We start from the raw sequence: 20,419 nt of genomic DNA on the forward strand, positions 1-20,419 counted from the left end.
TTCCTGCTGCTGGCAGTTATGTAACTGCTAGGGACAGCGGATCTCCGTGCCGCTGTCCCTTTAAAGGGCAGAGCTCCGTGAGCTGATGTAATTTAGCCAACATTTAGTACACATTTTGCAAGGATCAAAGGTCGAGGAAAATAACTGTGTCTGCTCAATATTCATGTAACATTCACTGAGACACTAAGACACAGTGATCTGTCACCGTATGTAAGTGTATACGGGCATAGAGTCTGCATTTGTAACACACCATAACTGAAAACGTCATCGTATGAGGTTATGAGTTTACCTGTGTATTAGGACTATTTATATTGAAAGTGACAAATTAAGCAAAAAAAAAAAAAAAAAATCACGCACTTTTGGGTAGAGCATGTGTATGAACATGTATATATAGAGAGAGCTCCAGAAAGAGAGAGAGAGGCAAAGAGTTGTGTCAACACTTAATATAAACCCATTGAAAGTTAAGATTAGGATAGATTCCAGCTTTTTGCATGGAATTGGACTAGTGAAAAACCTAAGGTAGATTCTTAAGGACCAAGATACTAATTTTTATGTTCATGGTTTTTTTTTTTTTTTTGGTATCCTATAGAAATACGAGTCTCCATTATTCACATTTTATTTCTGTCATTTATGTAATGCGCTTCCAGTGTTTTTGTTTGTTTCGGTAATGCCCCAGTTTAGCCTCATTTATTTATTATGCATGTATGTTAGTTTCTGAGCAGGACTTTCAGAATACAGAATACTTTTAAATGTCATTGTTAAATTTTCTTATATCTGACACTGACTTGCGTATATGTGTTATATATTTCAAGAATCCCCATGCTCTGAGAGTGTCAACTTGAAAGGACACTTCAATTTCCCAAACTTCAAAAGACAGTCTATCCAAAAATGAACTCCACTTTGGACTGCAGGAGGATTTCTGGTTAGATAAAAGGCAGCATTCCTTTAAGAAACTGTGAACTGTGTTCCTATCTGCCTAAAGGAGCATTATTTCCCTTACCTCTGGCAAAACAGACGGTGGTTCTCTTGTTAACATATACCTTTGGCCCCTGTCTAGTCATATCAAGATCCCTTGCCTCCAGGCTTCTTCAGTCCCCACTCAGTTATGTATTCCCAAGCCCTGATGTCCATCCGCTGGCCCTTCCCTAGCTACTCTTCTGTAACCATTGTTAGTCTCACCTCGATTTCTCTATTCTCAATCCCGTTATTCTCCCCTCTCTCACAGATAGCCCTGGCCATAATTTAGTCTGTTGGCCATGTTTAGTCTACTTTTTCTCTTTGCTCTAAACACTTCCAGTTGCCGCTGGCTATTCACTTAAATCCTCAATAAAACCTTCCCGTGCCATGGAGTAGTCATGTCATCTGTTTATACATAGAGCATTTCTGTTTCTCAGCAAACTACATTTAGGGCTGGTGCAAATAACAAGACATTGTGAAAGCTGGAAAACTTGAAGAGTGCCCATTTATGCTTCTTTTCTGCTATTCCATCAATGCTAAACCAGTAGAGAAAATATTCCCCTAACCAAAGAATAGAGGGAAAAAAGAGTATTTTAGGATGAGTGACCAACTCAGAAACACAATGTACATAGTTTTTGTGCACAGGTATAATTTATTATGAAATCGGAATCCATGGAGCTGGTCAACATTGACTTAGGTCAGTAAGAGCCTGGATCTTCCACTTAAAATAACAGAATTAGTCACTCACATGCTTACACCACCTGACCTATCCCTAGCTTCCACTGGTTCTTGCCCTTGTTAATTCCCTGAAAATAACTGCCTTTTACTTTCAGGGAGTGGGGAATATAGCAGCCATGCACTAACTAGTTAAGTGGCCATAGTGAAGATTTACTCCTGTAGAAAATGATAGAGTCTTTAAAAAGATCCCAATCCCACTTTTTTTCTCAAGAGAGATTGGTATCTGATATTTTAGAGGGTTGTAGTTTGCCTTCTATCCCTTGAACTTTATCCTTGATAGCCTATTTCATACCTGCTGCCAGGTAGGTACATTTCAACAACTGATCAAATGTAGCAGATGATTAAAATCATTTCTGTAGATGATATTTCTCTTGATTTTACCCAATCTTTTGTTTCCTTAACTTTGATTCTGCCTAAAGCTTGCTTTCAAATGGTTTGTTTAGCTGGATAATCATTTGAGAATGTTTAAGGTGAGCCACAATGGTGCTGTGCAGAACCATATTCCTAATTATTTATTTAAGAATTTACTAATTAAATCCACTAGGAAAGAAATCCATTCAGATTGAAAGGGTTGGGTTCTAGTGATTGAAAACCATAGACCAGGAAAAAAAAATGAGCTGTCTGAATACCTCTGTGCTAATCATTTGAATTCAACCTTTCAGTCATGCTATATACAGAAACAGCTTGATATTTAGTGGAAATTTCTGCAGCTATTTAGTCAAATCCTTTGAAAGGAAAATGTTTTCAAGTGGATGCAAGTAATTAGATACTGTAGAAGCACTAGGCAATTTATGGGACTATACTATAAAATCAATGTTTTTTGTAATAACGTATATTTTTTGGAAAGAGTAACATCCTTCTGCCCTTTTGGTCACTTATTCATTCTGGGGATGAGCAATTTGAGTCATGCTGCACTAATGATGCAATGGAAAATTGCCTGGTACTTGGCATGACAGAAATCCTTTGTTAGCTAGCAAAAATATTGTGTAGAAAGAAATAAACCAAATAAATTTCTAAATCTACTTGTAAAAAGTTTCTAAGAGAGCAGGGTTTGGTTTTAACTTTAAAAAAAAAAAAAGAGAGACAGAGTATCAGTGTGTTGCTTACTCCTATCACCTCAAGGCCTCACCTCAGACTATTGCTACATCCAATACCAAACATTCATTGCAAGACATTTGGGGATTCATTTAATGTCCTAACCACAGCAAGGTCAAAGGGGTGTTTTTTAAAAAATAAGTGTTGAATCTTTCATTGCCTGGAGGAAAAAATGAATACCATATTTAATGTCTCGGTTTTACTATCCTAAGAGGATAATGGGAATGTATCAAACAACATTCTTACAGTAGTCTCACAGTAACTAAAAAAATAAACAGTCCAAATACCTGTAACTGCAGACAGATCAGTAGTTAGAGTGTAGCCTCACAATGGAACAGTATGGAGAAATGCAAGACAAATAATTAAGGATTATTAAGATCTGGCTCTTGTTAGCAAGATAGACTTTTAGCCAATGGGGAGGAGGAAATTAAAAAACTCACTGAGTAGAGAAGTGTTAACAATAGACATCAAAGAAAATCACAACATTTTAAGAGAATACTTTAAATGCCTAAACTCCACTGAGTTAGAAATCAAAAAGAAATTAAAGAATTTCTAGATTCATATAAAGCAAGTTGAGTCAAGAATAAACAGCATTGTAAATTGGCTAACAATGAACATGTAGATTGAAACAGTAAGTTTTCTGACAGATGGATTCATATAAAAATTACACTGAATATACAAAAAGGAAATAACAGCAAATACTTAAATTGTTTAAATTAAATACTTAAATTGTTTTATAAAAATGAACAAAAAGGGGTGGGGGGAGAAACAGAAGAAAGTATTTCAAACTTCTAAAAAGTCAGTATTGTTCTTATACCAAACCAGAGAAAGACATACCAGATAAGGAAATTGCAGAGCAATGTCTGTGATAAACATTAGGTACTAAAATACTTACAAATGAGGTTTCATATATCAAACAAATATCACCCATCAACAAATTGTGTTTATCCTAGAGGTGTAGGGATGGCTCAACATAAATAAATATAATAAATTGTATCAATGGATATAAAGACAATAAAATCAATACCTGTAGAAAGTCCTTAAACAAAACCCAACATACCTTGAGGATAAGGATTCTGGAGATAAAAGGCCTGGAGAGAAGTCCAAAGGAAGGAAGAGCAGGTTCATGCAGTAATGTGGATAAATTCTGTCAACATATACTGATCAAGAAACTCAACAAAGAAGACCATAAATATAGAAACTTGGCATAGTGAACATACCTATAACTATTAACACTTGGGAGGCTGAGGCAGGAGGATTGCCACAAGTTTGCCTTGGAAGGTTATAAAAGATATAAGAATATTTTTAACTTGTTTAAAATCAATATTACTTTTTGTAATTAGGTTTGTGAGCAACTCAAATTAGCATTTTGAAGGGGGGTGTGAAGTTTAAGTTGATGTTAATTTTTTTTCCATATTGTCATTGGTTTTTCATTTATTGAAGAAACTATTCTTTGCAATGTAATATGTTTCGTGTTTTCCTTGAAAGTGTATGATCTGTATAAATGAGTTTGTCACAATAATAATTGTTTTACCTACAAGATGTGCAGAAGTAAAGATGGAGCAGAGACTTTGGGAATAACCAATAAATGACTGCTCCAGCTTGATATCCATCCCATGTGAGAGAGTCCTCCCCTGACACTATTAATGATACCCTGTTATGCTTGTAGACATGAACCTAGCATAATTGTCTCCTTAGAGGCTTCATCCAGCAGTGGATGGAGGCACATGCAGAGACCCATAGCCAAACATCAGGTGGAGCTCGTAGAATCTTATGAAACAGTGGGGAATAGGATTGAACAAGCCATAGGAGTCAAGGTCACCAGGATAAGACCTCTAGTGTCAACTAACCTGAGCTCATGGGGTTAACAGACTGGGCCACCAAATAAAGAGAATGCCTGGGCTGCATCTAGTCTCCACCCTCCACATTTGTAGCAAATGTTCAGCTTTGTCTTCATGTGGGACTCCTAACAAATGTAGTGGGGGCTGACTCTGTCTCTGTTCCCTATTATTGGATCTCCTTCTTCCTGATTAAACTGCCTGGTTGGGCTTTTTTATTTATTGAATATTTTATTTATATTTCAAATGTTATCCCATTTCCTGCTTTCCCCTTCTGGAACCCCCTATCCCATTCTCACCCTATTCTTTTATGAGGGTACTCACCCATCTGACTTCCCATTCCTACCTCCCCACCTTAGCATTCCCCTACACTAGGGCCTCTTCTCCCACTGATGTCTAACAAGGACACACTCTCTTACATATGTGGCTGGAGCCATGGGACCCTTCATGTGTACTCTTTGATTGGTGGTTTAGTTCCTGGGAGCTCTGGGTGGTCTGGTTGGTTGATATTGTTATCCTATAGATTGCAAACCCCTTCAGGTCATTCAGTCCTTTCTCTAATTCCTCAATTGGGGACCTTATGCTCAGTCCAATGGTTGGATGCACGCATCCGCCTCTATATTTGCCAGGCTCTGAGAGAGCCTCTTGGCATCCACAAAAGTCTATTTGTTTGGTGTCTCTATATGGGATGGATCCCCAGGTGGGGCAGTCTCAGTATGGTCTTTTCTTCAGTCTCTGCTCCACACTTCGTCTCCATATTTCCTACCATGAGTATTTTACCCTTCTGAGAAGGACTGAAGCCTCCACACTTTGGTCTTCCTTCTTGAGCTTCATGTGGTCTATGAATTGTATCTTGGGTATTCTGAGCTTTTAGGCTTGTATCCACTTATCAATGAGTACATTCCATCTGTATTTTGTGACTGGGTTACCTCACTCAGGATGATATTTTCTAGTTCCATCCATTTGACTAAGAATTTCATGAATTTATTGTTTTTAATAGCTGAGTAGTAGTCCATCATGCAAATGTACCACATTTTCTGTATTCATTCCTCTGTTGAAGTACATCTATGTTTTTTTGAGCTTCCGGCTATTATAAATAAGGCAGCTATTAACATAGTGGAGCATGTGTCCTTGTTGTATATTGGAGAGATGCTCTAACTAGTTTTGATTTTTAATCACGTCATTTTTATGACTGCTCAGTTGAGTATGAAAGTGATATAACTGGGAAGATGAAAATAAAAAATGTGACAGCTTTTCATGTATGACTGTTCTCACTGTAGGCAGTTCACACTCTGTACTGCATCCCTACTTTGTGCTGTTTGATTAAACCACTTCTTATGCATAGGAAGATGGATCTCCACATAAATTGATGACATCATTTCATCATCATATTCCCCATGAATAGGCTGCAAACTGTAGCTCCTCCCATCGCTTTAAAATTGGATGCTGTTGCTTATTATTATTATTATTATTTATTATTATTATTACCAAAAGATAAGACACACCATTTCAATAATTATTCATGTTTGCCATTCATCTCCAATTAATAAGAAGCATCTTAGGAGGAGGAAATAATGTTAGTTCCATTTGCTGATTATTTGTACCAACTAAAATTGAAAACAAAATAGTTTTCAAAATATTTTTAGAGAATTAAAGAATGGATTAATATATGAATGATTATGTGAAGGTTGTTATATGAAAATAAATAAAACCCATTATGATATCTGCATAAAAACATGAAAATTTTTGGTTCTATTTTAATTTTTACATTAAAGTTTACCAAGTAGATGGCATTTGTCATAATATGTCAGTTTTAAAGAAGCATGCAAATGAGTTTAATAAAATTTCCCATATTTTCAACTGTGAATTTCAATACTATCATTTCATTTTCTTATTATTTTATATGCAAAATGCCACTTAATATTATAAAATCTAGGTAGCAAGCAGATTCCTTTATTTTTCTTTTTTTCTTTTTCTTTTTTTTATGGCTGAGATTAAACCTAGTGTCTCTTACATGACTGAAAATTATTCTTCACCTCAGCTACACCTGAGGCCTAACAGCATCCTTTCTCAATTGTAACTTTTGTTCATTTTCTGCCATAACATTTCTAAACACTTTTTTGTTTGTTTGTTTTTCAATACAGGGTTTCTCTGTGTAGCCCTGGCTATCCTGGAACTCACTCTGTAGACCAGGCTGGCCTCAAACTCAGAAATCTGCCTGCTTCTGTCTCCCCAGTGCTGGGATTAAAGGCGTGCGCCACCACTGCCCAGCTCTAAACACTTTTGAAGTGAGCATATTGTAGGGTCATAGAAGCAAAGAAAATCTACAATTCAATGAATATTTTTTTCTGCCACCATTCAGTATATTGGTGGCATTTACAAAACCAGATCTCATGCTCATAGTGTTCCATTATAGTTAAAATTGGAAGAAAAACCTTGATGATACAGAATATTCTCTTAGAATATATATATATATATATATATATATATATATATATATATTTCACATATTTTCAACTGTGAATTTCGATACTATCATTTTATTTTCTTATTATTTTATATGCAATATATATTTCACATATTTTCAACTGTGAATTTCGATACTATCATTTTATTTTCTTATTATTTTATATGATATATATATATATATATATATATATATATATATATATATATACACACACACACACATACATATGGACTCACACAGATATATTTCCAGAGTGGTCAATGGACTGTGCCGCTCAAAGAGTGACTCAATTTATAAATGCATGCTTTGTGTTGGGGATTGGAACCTATGCTGTGTAGCTCTGTTTTTGTCCTTTGTCTCTTAGATATGGTAACTCTTTTGTGAAGGAGTTCCTTGCATTAATTCTATAAGCGTTTGGGCTCTTCTTTTTCTACAACTCTATCAGAGACATACACAGTAATCTTGTCACTATTAACATAGTCGTTGTTTTTTTTTTTCTAAGCAAAGCAACTTGGACAACTTAGTTCAACAGTTACAGCGGCCCAGGTAGAACCTCTAAGTGCTTGATATCCAGAGTGGAAAGTGAAGAAGAGAGGTTCATGGAATCCCCATGTATACAAGCTCTGTTCTATTTCCTAAAGGCCTTTACCAGCTCTTGTAAAGCTCTTGTAATCTCAGCTCATCTAGCACATGTTCCATACAGCCCCACCCCCCAGTGTGCTTTGCATTTCTATTTGTCATCTTCCTCCTTTTTGCTATAGAGAAGGAACCATTCGAAGAGTTCTATTCTATGCCTAGGTAAGCCAGTGATTTTTTTCTTAGAAATCTTGCCCAAGATATTTCATGTACTAGCCTAATTCATCTTCCTAGTAATTTTGCCCCTAAATGTTGGGCATTTATGAGAAATCTCAGAATATTTTTGTCAAATTTTCTTTGCTCAGTGTTGCTCTAGAGGTAGGTAGCTTTAGTGTATCTTTCACATTCAATAACCCATGACTTTCTCTTCAATCTAAACATTTTTGCTGCTGTTACTTTGATTCAGAGTCTAACCAAAGAGCCCAGTTTTCTTCAGTGCTGGGCCATATATACCATTTCCTAAAGTTTTTGATGTTTTTTCCAGTTGCTTATTTTGATAGTTTCTCTTGTGTGTTATTGCTCTTTTGGCTATTATTTATATCTTAAAGAATGTTATTGCCTCTTGCAACATTTCCTGGCTTGCCTTGAGTGTGTATTTTGTTTTATATACCTTGGTGCCTACGGTAATTTTAAATAAACAGATATTGGTACAAAGTGGAGGAAAACAAATAGTACCTGAAGCTTGTACTGGGGAAGGAATGACATGCGTGAACAAAGAGAGGAGACACAGAGAATGAAGAGGATTCATTTTATGCAGATGAATTTAAGTAAGTTTATTGTCTACTTCATAACAATAGGAATGTTTCCAAACGTATTTGCATGTATGGAAAAGGTTACTCATGAGTCTTTAGAATATTTACATAACTACTGCATCAATTACAAATGAAAGCAATATTATACTATCTCCTAACAAACTATCATATTACTAAATCTTAAATGAAATATACATTAAGTTTTCAGTAAATGATAAACCTGAGTAATAGAAGTCAGAAATAAAAAGGATTATCATGGAAATAAATACACATTTATGAACTCATACATGCCTGTGTATGTGTGTACATATGACCTCATAAAAAGTAAATGTATCAATCTTGTCAGTCACAGTTATTTGAGGAAAATTATTAGGTAGCTGTTTGTTTCTAGGGAGAACATTGGAAAACAAGAATAAGAGCCTATACTGGCACCCTTTTGAAATATTTAATTAAATCCTTATATTACACAGCAGTTTAAATACTGTTGACTTTCATGTGAGCTATAACTTTATAATTTTGCTTGTCAGTAATTAAACGGTTAAAAATTAATATATAGATAGTTGAAACCATGTAATTAAATAAATTCATTTCTGTGACAGCATATGGCAATTTTGTTTCCTTCAGCATCAATTACAGAGGACTTCAGTACATCATCTGTATGGTATATAGGATCTGGATGAAACTCAGATGTGCTTCTTTTAAAAAATGTATTATTTTTGTGAAGAAAACTGTAATCCAGCCCATTAGTGATTCTTTATGTTTATGTGACATTGTATGTAAGACTTTATTAAAATTTTATGCTATGAATTCTTAAGAATCAACGAGTTGTGCTTCAGAAGACTGTTATTAACAAATATTTAGCACTGTAGTAGAAACTGGAGCATCCTCTTGAAAACAATGAATGGTGTCCTATATTACATATTATTAATTACTTTATGTGTGGAATTCATAGGGGGAAGTTTAGGCAATGCATTCATAGTTCTGGTGAACATCATGGACTGGGTAAAGAGAAGAAAGCTATCTTTTATAGACCAGATCTTCACTGCTCTGGCAATTTCCAGAATTGGTTTCCTCTGCTCAATAATTACAAGTGTATTGGTATATGAACTGAATCCAGCTTTAATAATGACTAAAAGACTGGTGAGCGAAATTAATACATCTTGGACCGTTACCAATCATTTCAGCATCTGGCTTGCTACAAGTCTCAGCGTCTTTTATTTTCTCAAAATAGGCATTTTTTCAAACGCTATTTTTCACTTAAAATGGAGAGTAAAACAAGTGGTATCTGTGACATTGCTGACATCTTTGCTTATCTTCTTTTCAAATATTTTAATCGTAAACAGATGTATTGATGTTTGGATTGACAGATATGAAGCTAATATATCCTACAGTGCTATCTTAAGTACTGCTTCTCATATTTCTAGGCTTATTATACTCACCAACACTATATTCACACTTATACCATTCACTGTATCTCTGACAATGTTTCTCCTTCTCATTTTCTCTCTATGGAGACATCTGAAGAACATGCAGGGCAATGCCACAGGTTTCAGAGACATCAGCACTGCAGCCCACATAAAGGCCCTACAAATGGTGGTCACCTTTCTGTCAATGTATACCATTTTTTTCCTGTCGATCCTTTTGCAGTTTTGTAACATTGAATTTCAGAAGAAAAATTCAGTTACTCTATTTTCCTTTACTACCGGACTTGCCTTCCCTTCAGGCCACTCATATATCCTGATTCTGGGAAACACTAAGCTTAGGCAGGCTGTTCTTTCCATGGCACGGTGGCTGAGGTGCAGGCTCAGGGATGCAGAATCCTCACATTCCTAAAACATTACTGTTGAGCATCTTCTGTATTTTAGAACATCAGTTCCTAAGTAACTAAATGTTTAAATTTTACTTTCTTTCCTTCATTCACAGCATTGTAAGTTTGCAGAATTTTTTGGTAGACTAGGAAATATCTAAACATATTACAGCATTGACATAAAATTTGGATATATCTATATTGTTCTAAAAGGATAGACTTGAATATAGAGTAAATAAATATATGAGCATAGAGTATTACAATAATGTAATTTGCTATATAGGCACAAGGCCTTTGACATTTTAAAATGATTTATGTTCATATGTAAAAACAATATATTCATGATGACATAATAACGTGAAACTATAATTGTATCCACATAATAATACTTGTGTAATCTAGAACATGTTAAGAAATGATATATGGCCTTTTACATCAGATATAAATAACCTATTCTCTGTTTCAAATACAAGATCAAATTCAAATAATTTTAATGAAATTTCTCATTTTAATCCAAGTTTTCTTTCTATAATTAATTTGGAATTGAAGAATTCTTGGAACATATTCATCATTAGGAAAAGCACTATCGTTTTAAAGTAGATTTTATATTGTGAATCGCATTTATATTTCTATCTCCATGAATACCAAATCATGACTGTAAGTATCTTCATTGAATACTACAATGAAGAGATTTATGTTCTTGTTTTACTTTCTGTAAGCATACACCTGTGTTTTTTCTCTGAGAAACAAACCATGCTGTCATAGAGTAACTTAGGACGAACTGATGTGTTAATAGCATGAACTTTTGTGTTTTGTATGTGTATTGTATTGATTGTATGGCAACATAAAATGTAAATTAAAAATGTATAAATGTAATCACCCAGGAGAACAGATTGAAACTCAGGCTAAAGAGAGGAGGTGATGTGAGCTGAAATGGTTTTATGGTTCATGTGTCCTTGCTTCAAGACTGCTGGATCTATAGCAAGGATCTTGTGAATTCTTTGGATTACTAGCTTATGTTTTATCAACATTACTCTAACATTGACTGTTAATTATTTATCCTTTACAAAGTGAGGAGTATATTTTCTGTACTTTTTCTGATTCAATTGGACGGGGCCACACATTTTATAGAAAGTAAATATATGTAATGTGTAGCCTCTTAAAGGAAGATGCTATCTTACATACATGGGGCTCATTGATATGTAAAAATTTCAGCCCATTTAAAAACATTATATGAATGACTTCTCTTAGTGAAAAAATGTTGAAGGACTGAATTGGGAAATACATAAATTGTTCAGGAACTAGGTGTTTGTTATTTTGTTAGGAATCAATAAAAAATGTGTATGCACAAATCTCAGAGAAATTAGACATTTTTAGAATCACTATACATTCATGTCACAGTCCCTCTACTGTGTTGCTGCATTACTGGTAGACCAAAGAACACAGCATTCTGCAGGCTTTTTCATCATGACTTCAAATGACTTTACATAGAACCCTTCTAGCAAATGCCTGTCTGTTAGTAGCTTCTTTTTTAAACAAATAAAGTTTTATTGAAACACAGTCAAATTCATTTGCTTAATTAGTAACTATGGCTGTTTTTATGCTGTGAAGACAGTGTTAGGCAGTTATGACACAAACAACATGGCCTGCCAAGCCCAGAGTATTTACTCTCAGGCCTTTTATAGAGCATGCAGGCTGGCACCTAGCTGAGTAACAAATGCCACTTGTCTGTTCACTTGCATCGTTTTCAGAGAGATCCAAAATCTACAGTCACAGAAAGAACGTGGACAGAAGGCCAGTGTGGGCAGTGGCAACCTGTAAGCTAGCATTTGGAAGGTGGAAGCAAGAAGATTTATAAGTTTGTAGCTAGCATGCACTGTATGGAAACTGGTCTAAAAAAAATATAGGAATAAATGACATGTGGCTTAAGGCTTTTATGACGTCCTGGAGGGTTTAACGAAGGAAATTAAAAATGCAAAACAATAGGCAGTATTGCTAGGCAATAATTTCAATGGACTGGACGGTTAAAGAGAAAATCAAGAGCCAGTATGGTATATACAATTATCACTTTGTCAGTGAACATTCCTCGTGTTGGCAACAATATACCTCCTGATGACAGAATTCATAGTGGCTAACAGACAGTATCCACCATGTCCGTATGCAGGCCTCTTTCTCTGAAAAATGTCCAGAAGAGATGAAGAGGGTGAGGCTAGGAACTGTGAAGCATTGCCTAGGGTCCCGGTGCCCAGGACTCAGAACTTCAAGGGAATGACAGCCTAGTACTTTGGCTGCTTTCTGTCACAGTGCTTGTCAAAGCTCAGCTGTAGAGAAGCCTCCATGGCCATGATCTTGGGAGCACTGTTGCCATATAAGCGCTTCATCTCTGCTGGGCGCTGCTCCCAGGGCTTCTCAGATGGGGGCTCCACTGACCTATGGTGGTTGAAGTACAGGCCACAGTACACATTCACATAATCATTCAGGCACTCTGTGTCCAGCTGCTGCTGGCTCCTTCTCTCTACTGGCAGAGTTCCTCAGTGACTTCCATATTGCTCAGGTTGCCCGCATTCCACTTCATCTGAATCTGACTCCAGCCCTTCCTCCTCATACAGTGCTTCATTTTCTCTTGTGGATGCAGGGGTTGGGGTTCTATTATTATGTAGAGGCTGCCCAGAGCTTTTGAGATGGGAAACACAGTAGGGAGACTCCTGCCAAGCCTTGTGCTGGCCTTGACAGTTCCAAGGATACCTAGCCTCATAAGCAAGAGAGTTCCAGGGAAGAATTCCATGAGGGAAGAACCAAGAGGAAGTGAATTAGGAATCTAGTGGCTTCACATTCAAAGCACTGCATAATGAAAATGTTGCCAGTATCTTGCATACATTGGCTGAGAATAACAAGATGTAGTGCCCTCCACCCATTGTGAGGCTGTTGCTGTTATCTCTGATTGCAAAAGTCCAAGTGGGTACTCGTGGACATGCAGCTTGCAGAGGTCTCAGGGGGTGGGCACCAATGGACCTAGGTCTCCTGTTAGTAGCTTTCATTTCACCAATACACTAGATTTATTGCCAGACCTAGACAATGGAATTCTCATAGTGCAATGATACAGAGTTGTGCTTTTTTGATAGTGTTTATTCTCAGTCTTGAATTGGTGTGTGTGTGTGTGTGTGTGTGTGTGTGTGTGTGTGTGTGTGTGTGTGTGTAAGGCAAAAATATAAAACAAAGGAGGTCATGAATTTAATGGGAGAATTTGGTTTTGGAAAAGGTGCCCATTTCTTTAAAGCATTTGAAAATTGTTCAGGTATTACTGGGAGGACATAGATGTCCCTTGTGATAGAATTTTTAGCTTTTAGGCCTATGTCTTCAGAACTGTTTGCAAACTTAACACTCTATTCCATATAGTTCATCCAAGTTCATGTAGAGTTATGGGTCCTGTGTCCACCCTGCCACCAGATGTTGGGCTGTAAGGAATCCCTGGGACACAGCTCCAGGAGTGGGGAAGCTCAGTGTGACATGCGGGACAACTGGAGCTGGCTCAGGGGTCCTGGGGCCTGCAAGGAGGCCAGGGCTGTCTGGTTCTCAGGCTCTTGGACATCTAGGCACCACTGGAAGCCACAGAAGAGCTAAGAACAGAGTGGGGCCCACAGGCTGAATATAGCCCAGGGCTGGGGGCAGGGGAGGGAGGAAGGGCAGTCTAGCTGGTGCCACAGGGATAGTCCTTGACTTGATGGCAACAGGCTTCAGTTTGGACTTATTGGCATGGCAGACATGGCTGGGAGCACAGAGGGGCCTTCTATGGGAGATTAGACTAAAGCTCTATAGGCAAAGGCCTCCTTCATAGCTTCCCATGGCAAAATCCCAGTGAAAAGAGGCAGTCCATGGTTTTAAGGTATTTATTGTCATGGTGGAAAATGGCTGAGTAAAACCATACCCCACTTCTCAAGATGGGCCTGAGATTAGATACCTTTTGCAGTGAAGAGTGTCTGGGAAGGAAAGTTTATTGGCTAAGCCCTCTAGGCCTTTAGGTACCTCATTAAATTGGATATCTGTCTAGAGCCTATGTGACCACAGAGCATGTCCTGTATACATGGAGAGGCTTGGGGCACTGCTCTTACATGACTGATGGCCACAAATCATTGGGGGTATGGCTAGTGAGAAGGACCTGGTGACTAGAAACAGGCAAAGCACCTACCATCCCATCAGGGTCTCCTGGGCTTCGAGCCTTAGCTCAACTGGGGAGCAAGCTACCTTTCACGGTCCTACAGGCTCAAATTATGAACAAGTGAAGAAGAATGTCCTTACAGCCTTTGGTGGAAGTAATCCTCCTAGCAGCTGGTGTGCTAATATCCTCAGCTTGTTTCATTTGTTCACAAGAGCTAAGTTCTCCAATGGTACATTCCTTTACTAAAAAGGAAAGATAATAATTTAGTCTGGTGGTATATTGTGGATTTCTGTTATATGTACTTTTTTCTTTTACCTAAAGAATATTTTTATTAATTAATTGAAAATTTCGTGCAGTGTGTTTTGAACACATTAGCTCATTTCACCAACTCCTCCCATAACCACCTTCTCCACTCTCCTCTTTCTTCCCACCTGTCTTTGAATTTTCATTTCGCCCTACCCACACAGAACCTACTTTTTGTTGCTAGACTGGTCTTGAGATGGGGCCTATCTTGGTGTGTGATTGATCCACAAGGGATCACATTGTTTAAAGACAAAAACAAAAACACCTCAAAAAACAAACAACAACAACAAAATTGGAGTCTTGTCTCTAAAGCTACCAAATGTCTGTAGATCCTCAGGTAGAGGCAGGATTTGATGTCTACTTTCCTCACCTATGCTGGGATTTTTGGCTCATTTAAGCTATTGCAGGTCGTGTGCATGTTGTTACATTTGCTGTTATAAGTTTATGCGTACTGCTGCCTCATTTTGTCCCCAAACCAGCTTTCTTGCTGTTATGAACTATCTCTGTTTCTTATAATCTTCCTTTCTCCTCTTTCACAAAGATCCTTGAGCCTTGATGTGAAGACTGTTATGAGTGTTTAGTTTAGTGCTGAGATCTCCATGGTCTTTTTTCTATACTCATTAACATAGTGAGGCTCTATGTTCATTGTCATTTACTAGAAGGAGAAAGTTTTTGTATGGTCTATGAATATAGCAACAAGTCATTAGGAGTCTTTAAATTTATTTGTTACATTTTTGAGAGTTTAATAGAGTGTACTTTGGTCATTTTAACCCTTCTCCAATCATCCCCTAGCACTTTCCTGATACTCTCTTCTCACCCAACTGAACATTTCTTCCTCTTTTATTTATTGTTTTTTTTTTTAACTTGTCAAGACCAATGTGTATTGCCAAATATTCTTGGAATAGATAGTAAACAGATAGTCATTAATTTTTGAAACTGTGCTGTTTAGAAGGAAATCCTTAAGGAGAACATCCATTTCTGAAGAAATAAATGCAAGATAGGAATTGTTCTTGGTCCATAATCACCTTGTCTGGACAAGTCTGGTTGTTCTGGGAATGGCTATTTAGGTTGAATCTTACATAATTCTCACGCAGAGAGGAAGATGCAGGTGAAAGGCTCAGGGTTGCTCATTAGGTTTCATGTATTATTCTTTCCTGGTGATTGCAAGTTTGGCCACTTTTAAAAAGACCTACAACTTCCAGTAGTAGTATCCTCTCCACACAGCCTCAACCCTGGAGTGTTCGGTAGGTACTTCACTTTGTCTCTTTCCTCTTTGTTGTTCTATGGAAGGAGCCATGCCATGTTTCGAGGACATTTTTCTCTGCAGTGATGGCATTGTTCATGCTTCTACTCTAGGAACTTCTTTAAAACTTTTCAAATAGTGATATGCTTTTACTTGTTATTATCTGTTCTGTAATTGCTGCCCAGTTGCTACAGGGGACTGAGACTGTGATCCATCCCCCAAACTGGAATACCTAATGTTTTACCTGTAATCCTTAAAGTAAATAGTGTCTCATTTACATATCCAGTTTGTTTTGGATTAGTTATCTTCCTGCATACACCTCTTCACTGTTAGTCTGGGTTACCAGTGTGTACTATCACATCAGATTTACTGTAACATTGAAAATTGGGTGTTTTTCTGTCTTCTTTGATACTTCCATTTGCTTTGCTTTTTGGCAATATAGCAGATATTGGTACAAAGCAGAGAGAGATAGCAAAATCTGAATCTGCTAGGTGCTAAAGGCTAAAGAGTATGTACTAACAAAGGAAGATACAGAGAGCTGGAAAGACCCTTGGGGTGTAAATGAATTCATTTAAATTCTTTGCTTTATAGCATGATAGGACAATCAACTTTTTCATATACAGAGACAAAGGAATGTTAAGCTTAGAGCAAATTTATAATCTTATTGCATCAGTTATACATGAAAACTATTTTATACAGCATCTTGAGAACTGTAGCAGTACTAAGAATGAGTTGGAAGCCCACTAATGTTGAACCAGAAATAATGAAAGAGCAAGTCTACAGCATCTGTATGTTTCTCTTAAAGGGTAGCAGTGTGTGTGTGTGTGTGTGTGTGTGTGTGTGTGTGTGTGTGTGTAGCAGTGTGTGTGCATGCATGACCCTGTAAAAAGTAAGATGATTATTATTCTCAGTACAGAATTCAGAGGAACAAAAATGTCTACAAGAATTTTAGGTAACAGAGAGCTTACTGTATGAACTTTGGGAAGCATCCATCAGTCCCTGTGCAAACTTAAATTTGATGTGTTTAATGTTGTTTTTATTTTATATGTCAGTCTAGATGTTGTTGCCAGATATTAATTACAATTCCCCAACCTTACTTGTCCAGAAATCAAATATTGACACTAAAATCTGTATAAATAAAAACTATCAAAGCCAATACAAATAAGTATATCTTGATTTTGATGATAAAACTGAGAATTCAGTGTTTCTTCCTCATCATCAACAACAGCAAAACTAAAAAACAAACAAACAAACAAACAAAAGAACAAAGCAAACGCACCAGGGTGCTCTGTATAAGGTGTGTAGTATGTGGAGAAAGATTAAACTAGCTGCCTTGGGAAATATAAAAGTTTCACCCAAAACACTGTGGACATTAGTGATTTGTATTTTCTTGGCACTGTATATATGGGTTTTTGGCAGTAAATGTTTTGAGAGTTCAAGAATTTATACACAGAGCATTGTAGAAGATTGATTAACACATCTTCATTACTTTACTAGAAACTAAGTCATCCTTCCAGTGGCAATGAGTTCTATCCTATATTTCACATTAACATTTATTTTAAGTGTGAAATTAATAATAGGAAATTTAGGCAGTACATTTTTAGCCTGGGTAAACATCATGGGTGGACTGGGTCAAAAAAAAAGAAAGATGTCTTCAGTGTTTTAGATCTTCACTGCTCTGGCTCTCTCCAGAATCTCTGTGATCTGGACACTAATTGCAAGTTTATTGGTATTAGCCATCTACCCAGCTCTAATAACTAGAAAAATTAAGATAATTATGAAAAAATATTGAACAGTGACCAATCATTGCAGCATCTGGCTTGCTACATGACTCAGCATCTTCTATTTTCTCAAAATAGCTACTCTTAAAACACTGTTTTTCTTGAACAGAAGTTGAGACTTAAAAAAAAAAAACTAGTTTAATTGACATTGCTGCCATCTTTGCTCATCCTTTTCTTAAACATGTTAGTCATAAGCAGATATATTGATGTCTGGATTGATGGATATGTGCAAATATGTCCTATAGTGCTATATCAAGAAACTCTACCCAATTTTCTAGGCCGGTTTGACACATCAACACTATGTTTCTGAAAATGTTTACTTTGCTTATCTTTTTCTTTTAGAAACATCTGAAGAACACCCAGCACAATGTCAAAGGCTCCAGAGAAGTCAAAACTGCAGCCCACATAAAGACTCTGCAAATGGCGGTCACCTCATGTTACTACATATGGCTTTTGTCACTTCTGTGTGTAGTGACAATTTTGGAATTTTGGTTTCTTTTAAAAACACAGAAATATTATAAGAATGCCTTTTCATTTTAATTCCAGATGTAGGGATATGGGGCTTCTTCTGCCTGACTATAGCAGCAGACAATGATATGCCTTATACTCTAACCAAGGCATGGATTTTGTCAGCTGCAGATAGTTTCTGCAATTGTGTGACATTTTGAATTCTGGAAACTTTTCAGAGTTTTAATATATAAATGTTAGGGACCTGAGAGACATTGTTGTTGGTTGCTGATCATTTAGAGGGTTTGGTTGCGGTTTGTTAGTAGTTGTGCTCAAAGAAGAAACAAGATGGAAAGATAGATTCAGTGATGTCTCTGTCTCTCTGTGTCTCTCTGTCTCTCTCCCTCTATGTCTCCCTCTCCTCTTGCCTTTATTCTGTCTTACTGAGGATAAAGGGTATAAAAAAAAGGAACCCACAAAGTAGCTAAGATCAGCTTTATCTGTAACTATATTGGAATGTTGATGTTAAACAGAAAAGTCCCATAATTTTGTTGTGACAAGCATTGGGAATTGCTTTTCCCTCAGCTCATTGATGTGTCCTCATTCGTGAAAACAGGCAATCCTTGTTTTCTGTGCTATGGTATATGAGGTGCAGGTTCAAAGATAGAAAATTATATGCTCCTTCAAGAATACCAGAGATCAGTTTTCATATTCTAGTGAAAAAAAAAATCAGTTCTTAGTTGGCACATGTTAGAGATGACCAGGGATGGAGATGGATCATCTTTCTGGCAGAGTTTGTTAGAGATGCAAACAGTATAGAGGTATCCCATAAGGTGGAAGATAACACAAAGCAAGACCAAAATGTGGTTACCATACCTTTTAGAATAACAGATTTAGTATTTTAAGTACCCATCCCAAGAGAGTAGGGAATGAGAAAAGTATAGTACTATGCATGTATGGACCTGAGATTGTCTGACATTATCTAACTAGACTTAGGGAAACTATGCTTTCTTGAGACTCTGGCTAAGTGGGTAGGACAGAATGACATTCCTGGATGAAGGAATTTCCTAAGAATATTTGGCCCATTAGTATGTGATGTAACAATGCTTACATGTGTGGCCTGAAGCTTTTCTAGGGCTTGTTATCTGGAAGGAACTATTGCCAGGAGATGGAGAGAGCTGTGCAGAGTAGAAGCCTGAAGGCAGTATTCCTACATCTGGTACTTAGCAGCATGTAAAGGGAACAGAAATTGCAGTGGTGTGGCATGTAAATTTGTACTTTCAAAATTATTCAGGTGTATGTAACATTATGGACTTAAAAGATTCTGTGTGAATTAAGCACTATTCAAATACATTATAGCTCTGCTGACAAAATACAAACCTATTTGTATACAAAGATGTAAATGTGAACCAGTTAAGTTTAAGAACTGGAATCAATATTTCTATCATTTATTAATCTATAAAAAATTTAAAATGATTACCAAATAGCAGGTTATATACATATATATACACATATATGCATACACACAGACATACACACACACACATGTGTGGGGGATTGCAGGCTGGTCTTCAGTCAAGCTAAGGTCTGAACCCGCTAAACTCTTTCCCACTTACCTAGCAACAGTGAAGAGGGCTGTTCAGCCCCCACCTCGCTCTCTTACTCTTACACTCTCTCTTTTCTCCCCTCTCTTTGTCTTCTCTCCTCTTTCCTTGTTGTTTGTCTTCACCTCCTCTCTCTTCTCTCCTCTTCTCCTCTCCTCTCCTCTCCTCTCCTCTCCTCTCCTCTCCTCTCCTCTCCTCTCCTCTCCTCTCCTCTCCTCTCCTCTCCTCTCCTCTCCTCCCTTCTCCTCTCCTCTCCTCTTCTCTCCTCTCTCCCTCTTTCTCTCTTCCTCTCTTCTATAACCCCAGAGCAACAGGGTGTCACCTTGGAGTCCCAAGTTGGGGGCTTTGTCCACCCCCCACAGAGTGGGGTGAGAGGCTTAGATGCCCACCTGGGGCCAAGTGGAAAGTGATGGATGCCATGACTCACAGTAAGACTGAAATCCCCTAACTCAATTTATTTAATGTAGAATGTCTCTCTTGTAGATGCCTAAAGATTTGTCTTCTAGGTAATTCTAGATCCTGTCACAATGACAGTCAATATCGTGCTTCACAGAAAATATTTGTTTACTAATTTATGAAAAGAGTTTTGTTC

The 20,419-nt window shown here is 37.1% G+C and overlaps 1 protein-coding gene and 1 pseudogene across 1 annotated transcript; one reads left to right on the plus strand and one right to left on the minus strand.

The window, feature by feature from the left end:
- Positions 1 to 9,383: 9,383 nt before the first annotated feature.
- LOC110295826 (taste receptor type 2 member 140-like) lies at positions 9,384 to 10,319 on the plus strand. The gene has a single exon (XM_021164200.1). The coding sequence runs from the start codon at positions 9,384 to 9,386 to the stop codon at positions 10,317 to 10,319; it is 936 nt and encodes a 311-aa protein (XP_021019859.1).
- Positions 10,320 to 12,545: 2,226 nt separating this feature from the next.
- On the minus strand, positions 12,546 to 13,210 carry LOC110295825 (gem-associated protein 8 pseudogene; annotated as a pseudogene).
- Positions 13,211 to 20,419: the final 7,209 nt, after the last annotated feature.

Source organism: Mus caroli, unplaced genomic scaffold, assembly GCF_978045245.1.
Source record: "Mus caroli unplaced genomic scaffold, Mus_caroli_1 scaffold_7, whole genome shotgun sequence".
NCBI classification, from domain to species: domain Eukaryota; kingdom Metazoa; phylum Chordata; class Mammalia; order Rodentia; family Muridae; genus Mus; species Mus caroli.

Bases quoted from the DNA above. Each gene is read 5' to 3' on its own strand.
- LOC110295826 (XM_021164200.1), top strand. From the start codon at position 9,384: ATGAATGGTGTCCTATATTACATATTATTAATTACTTTATGTGTGGAA.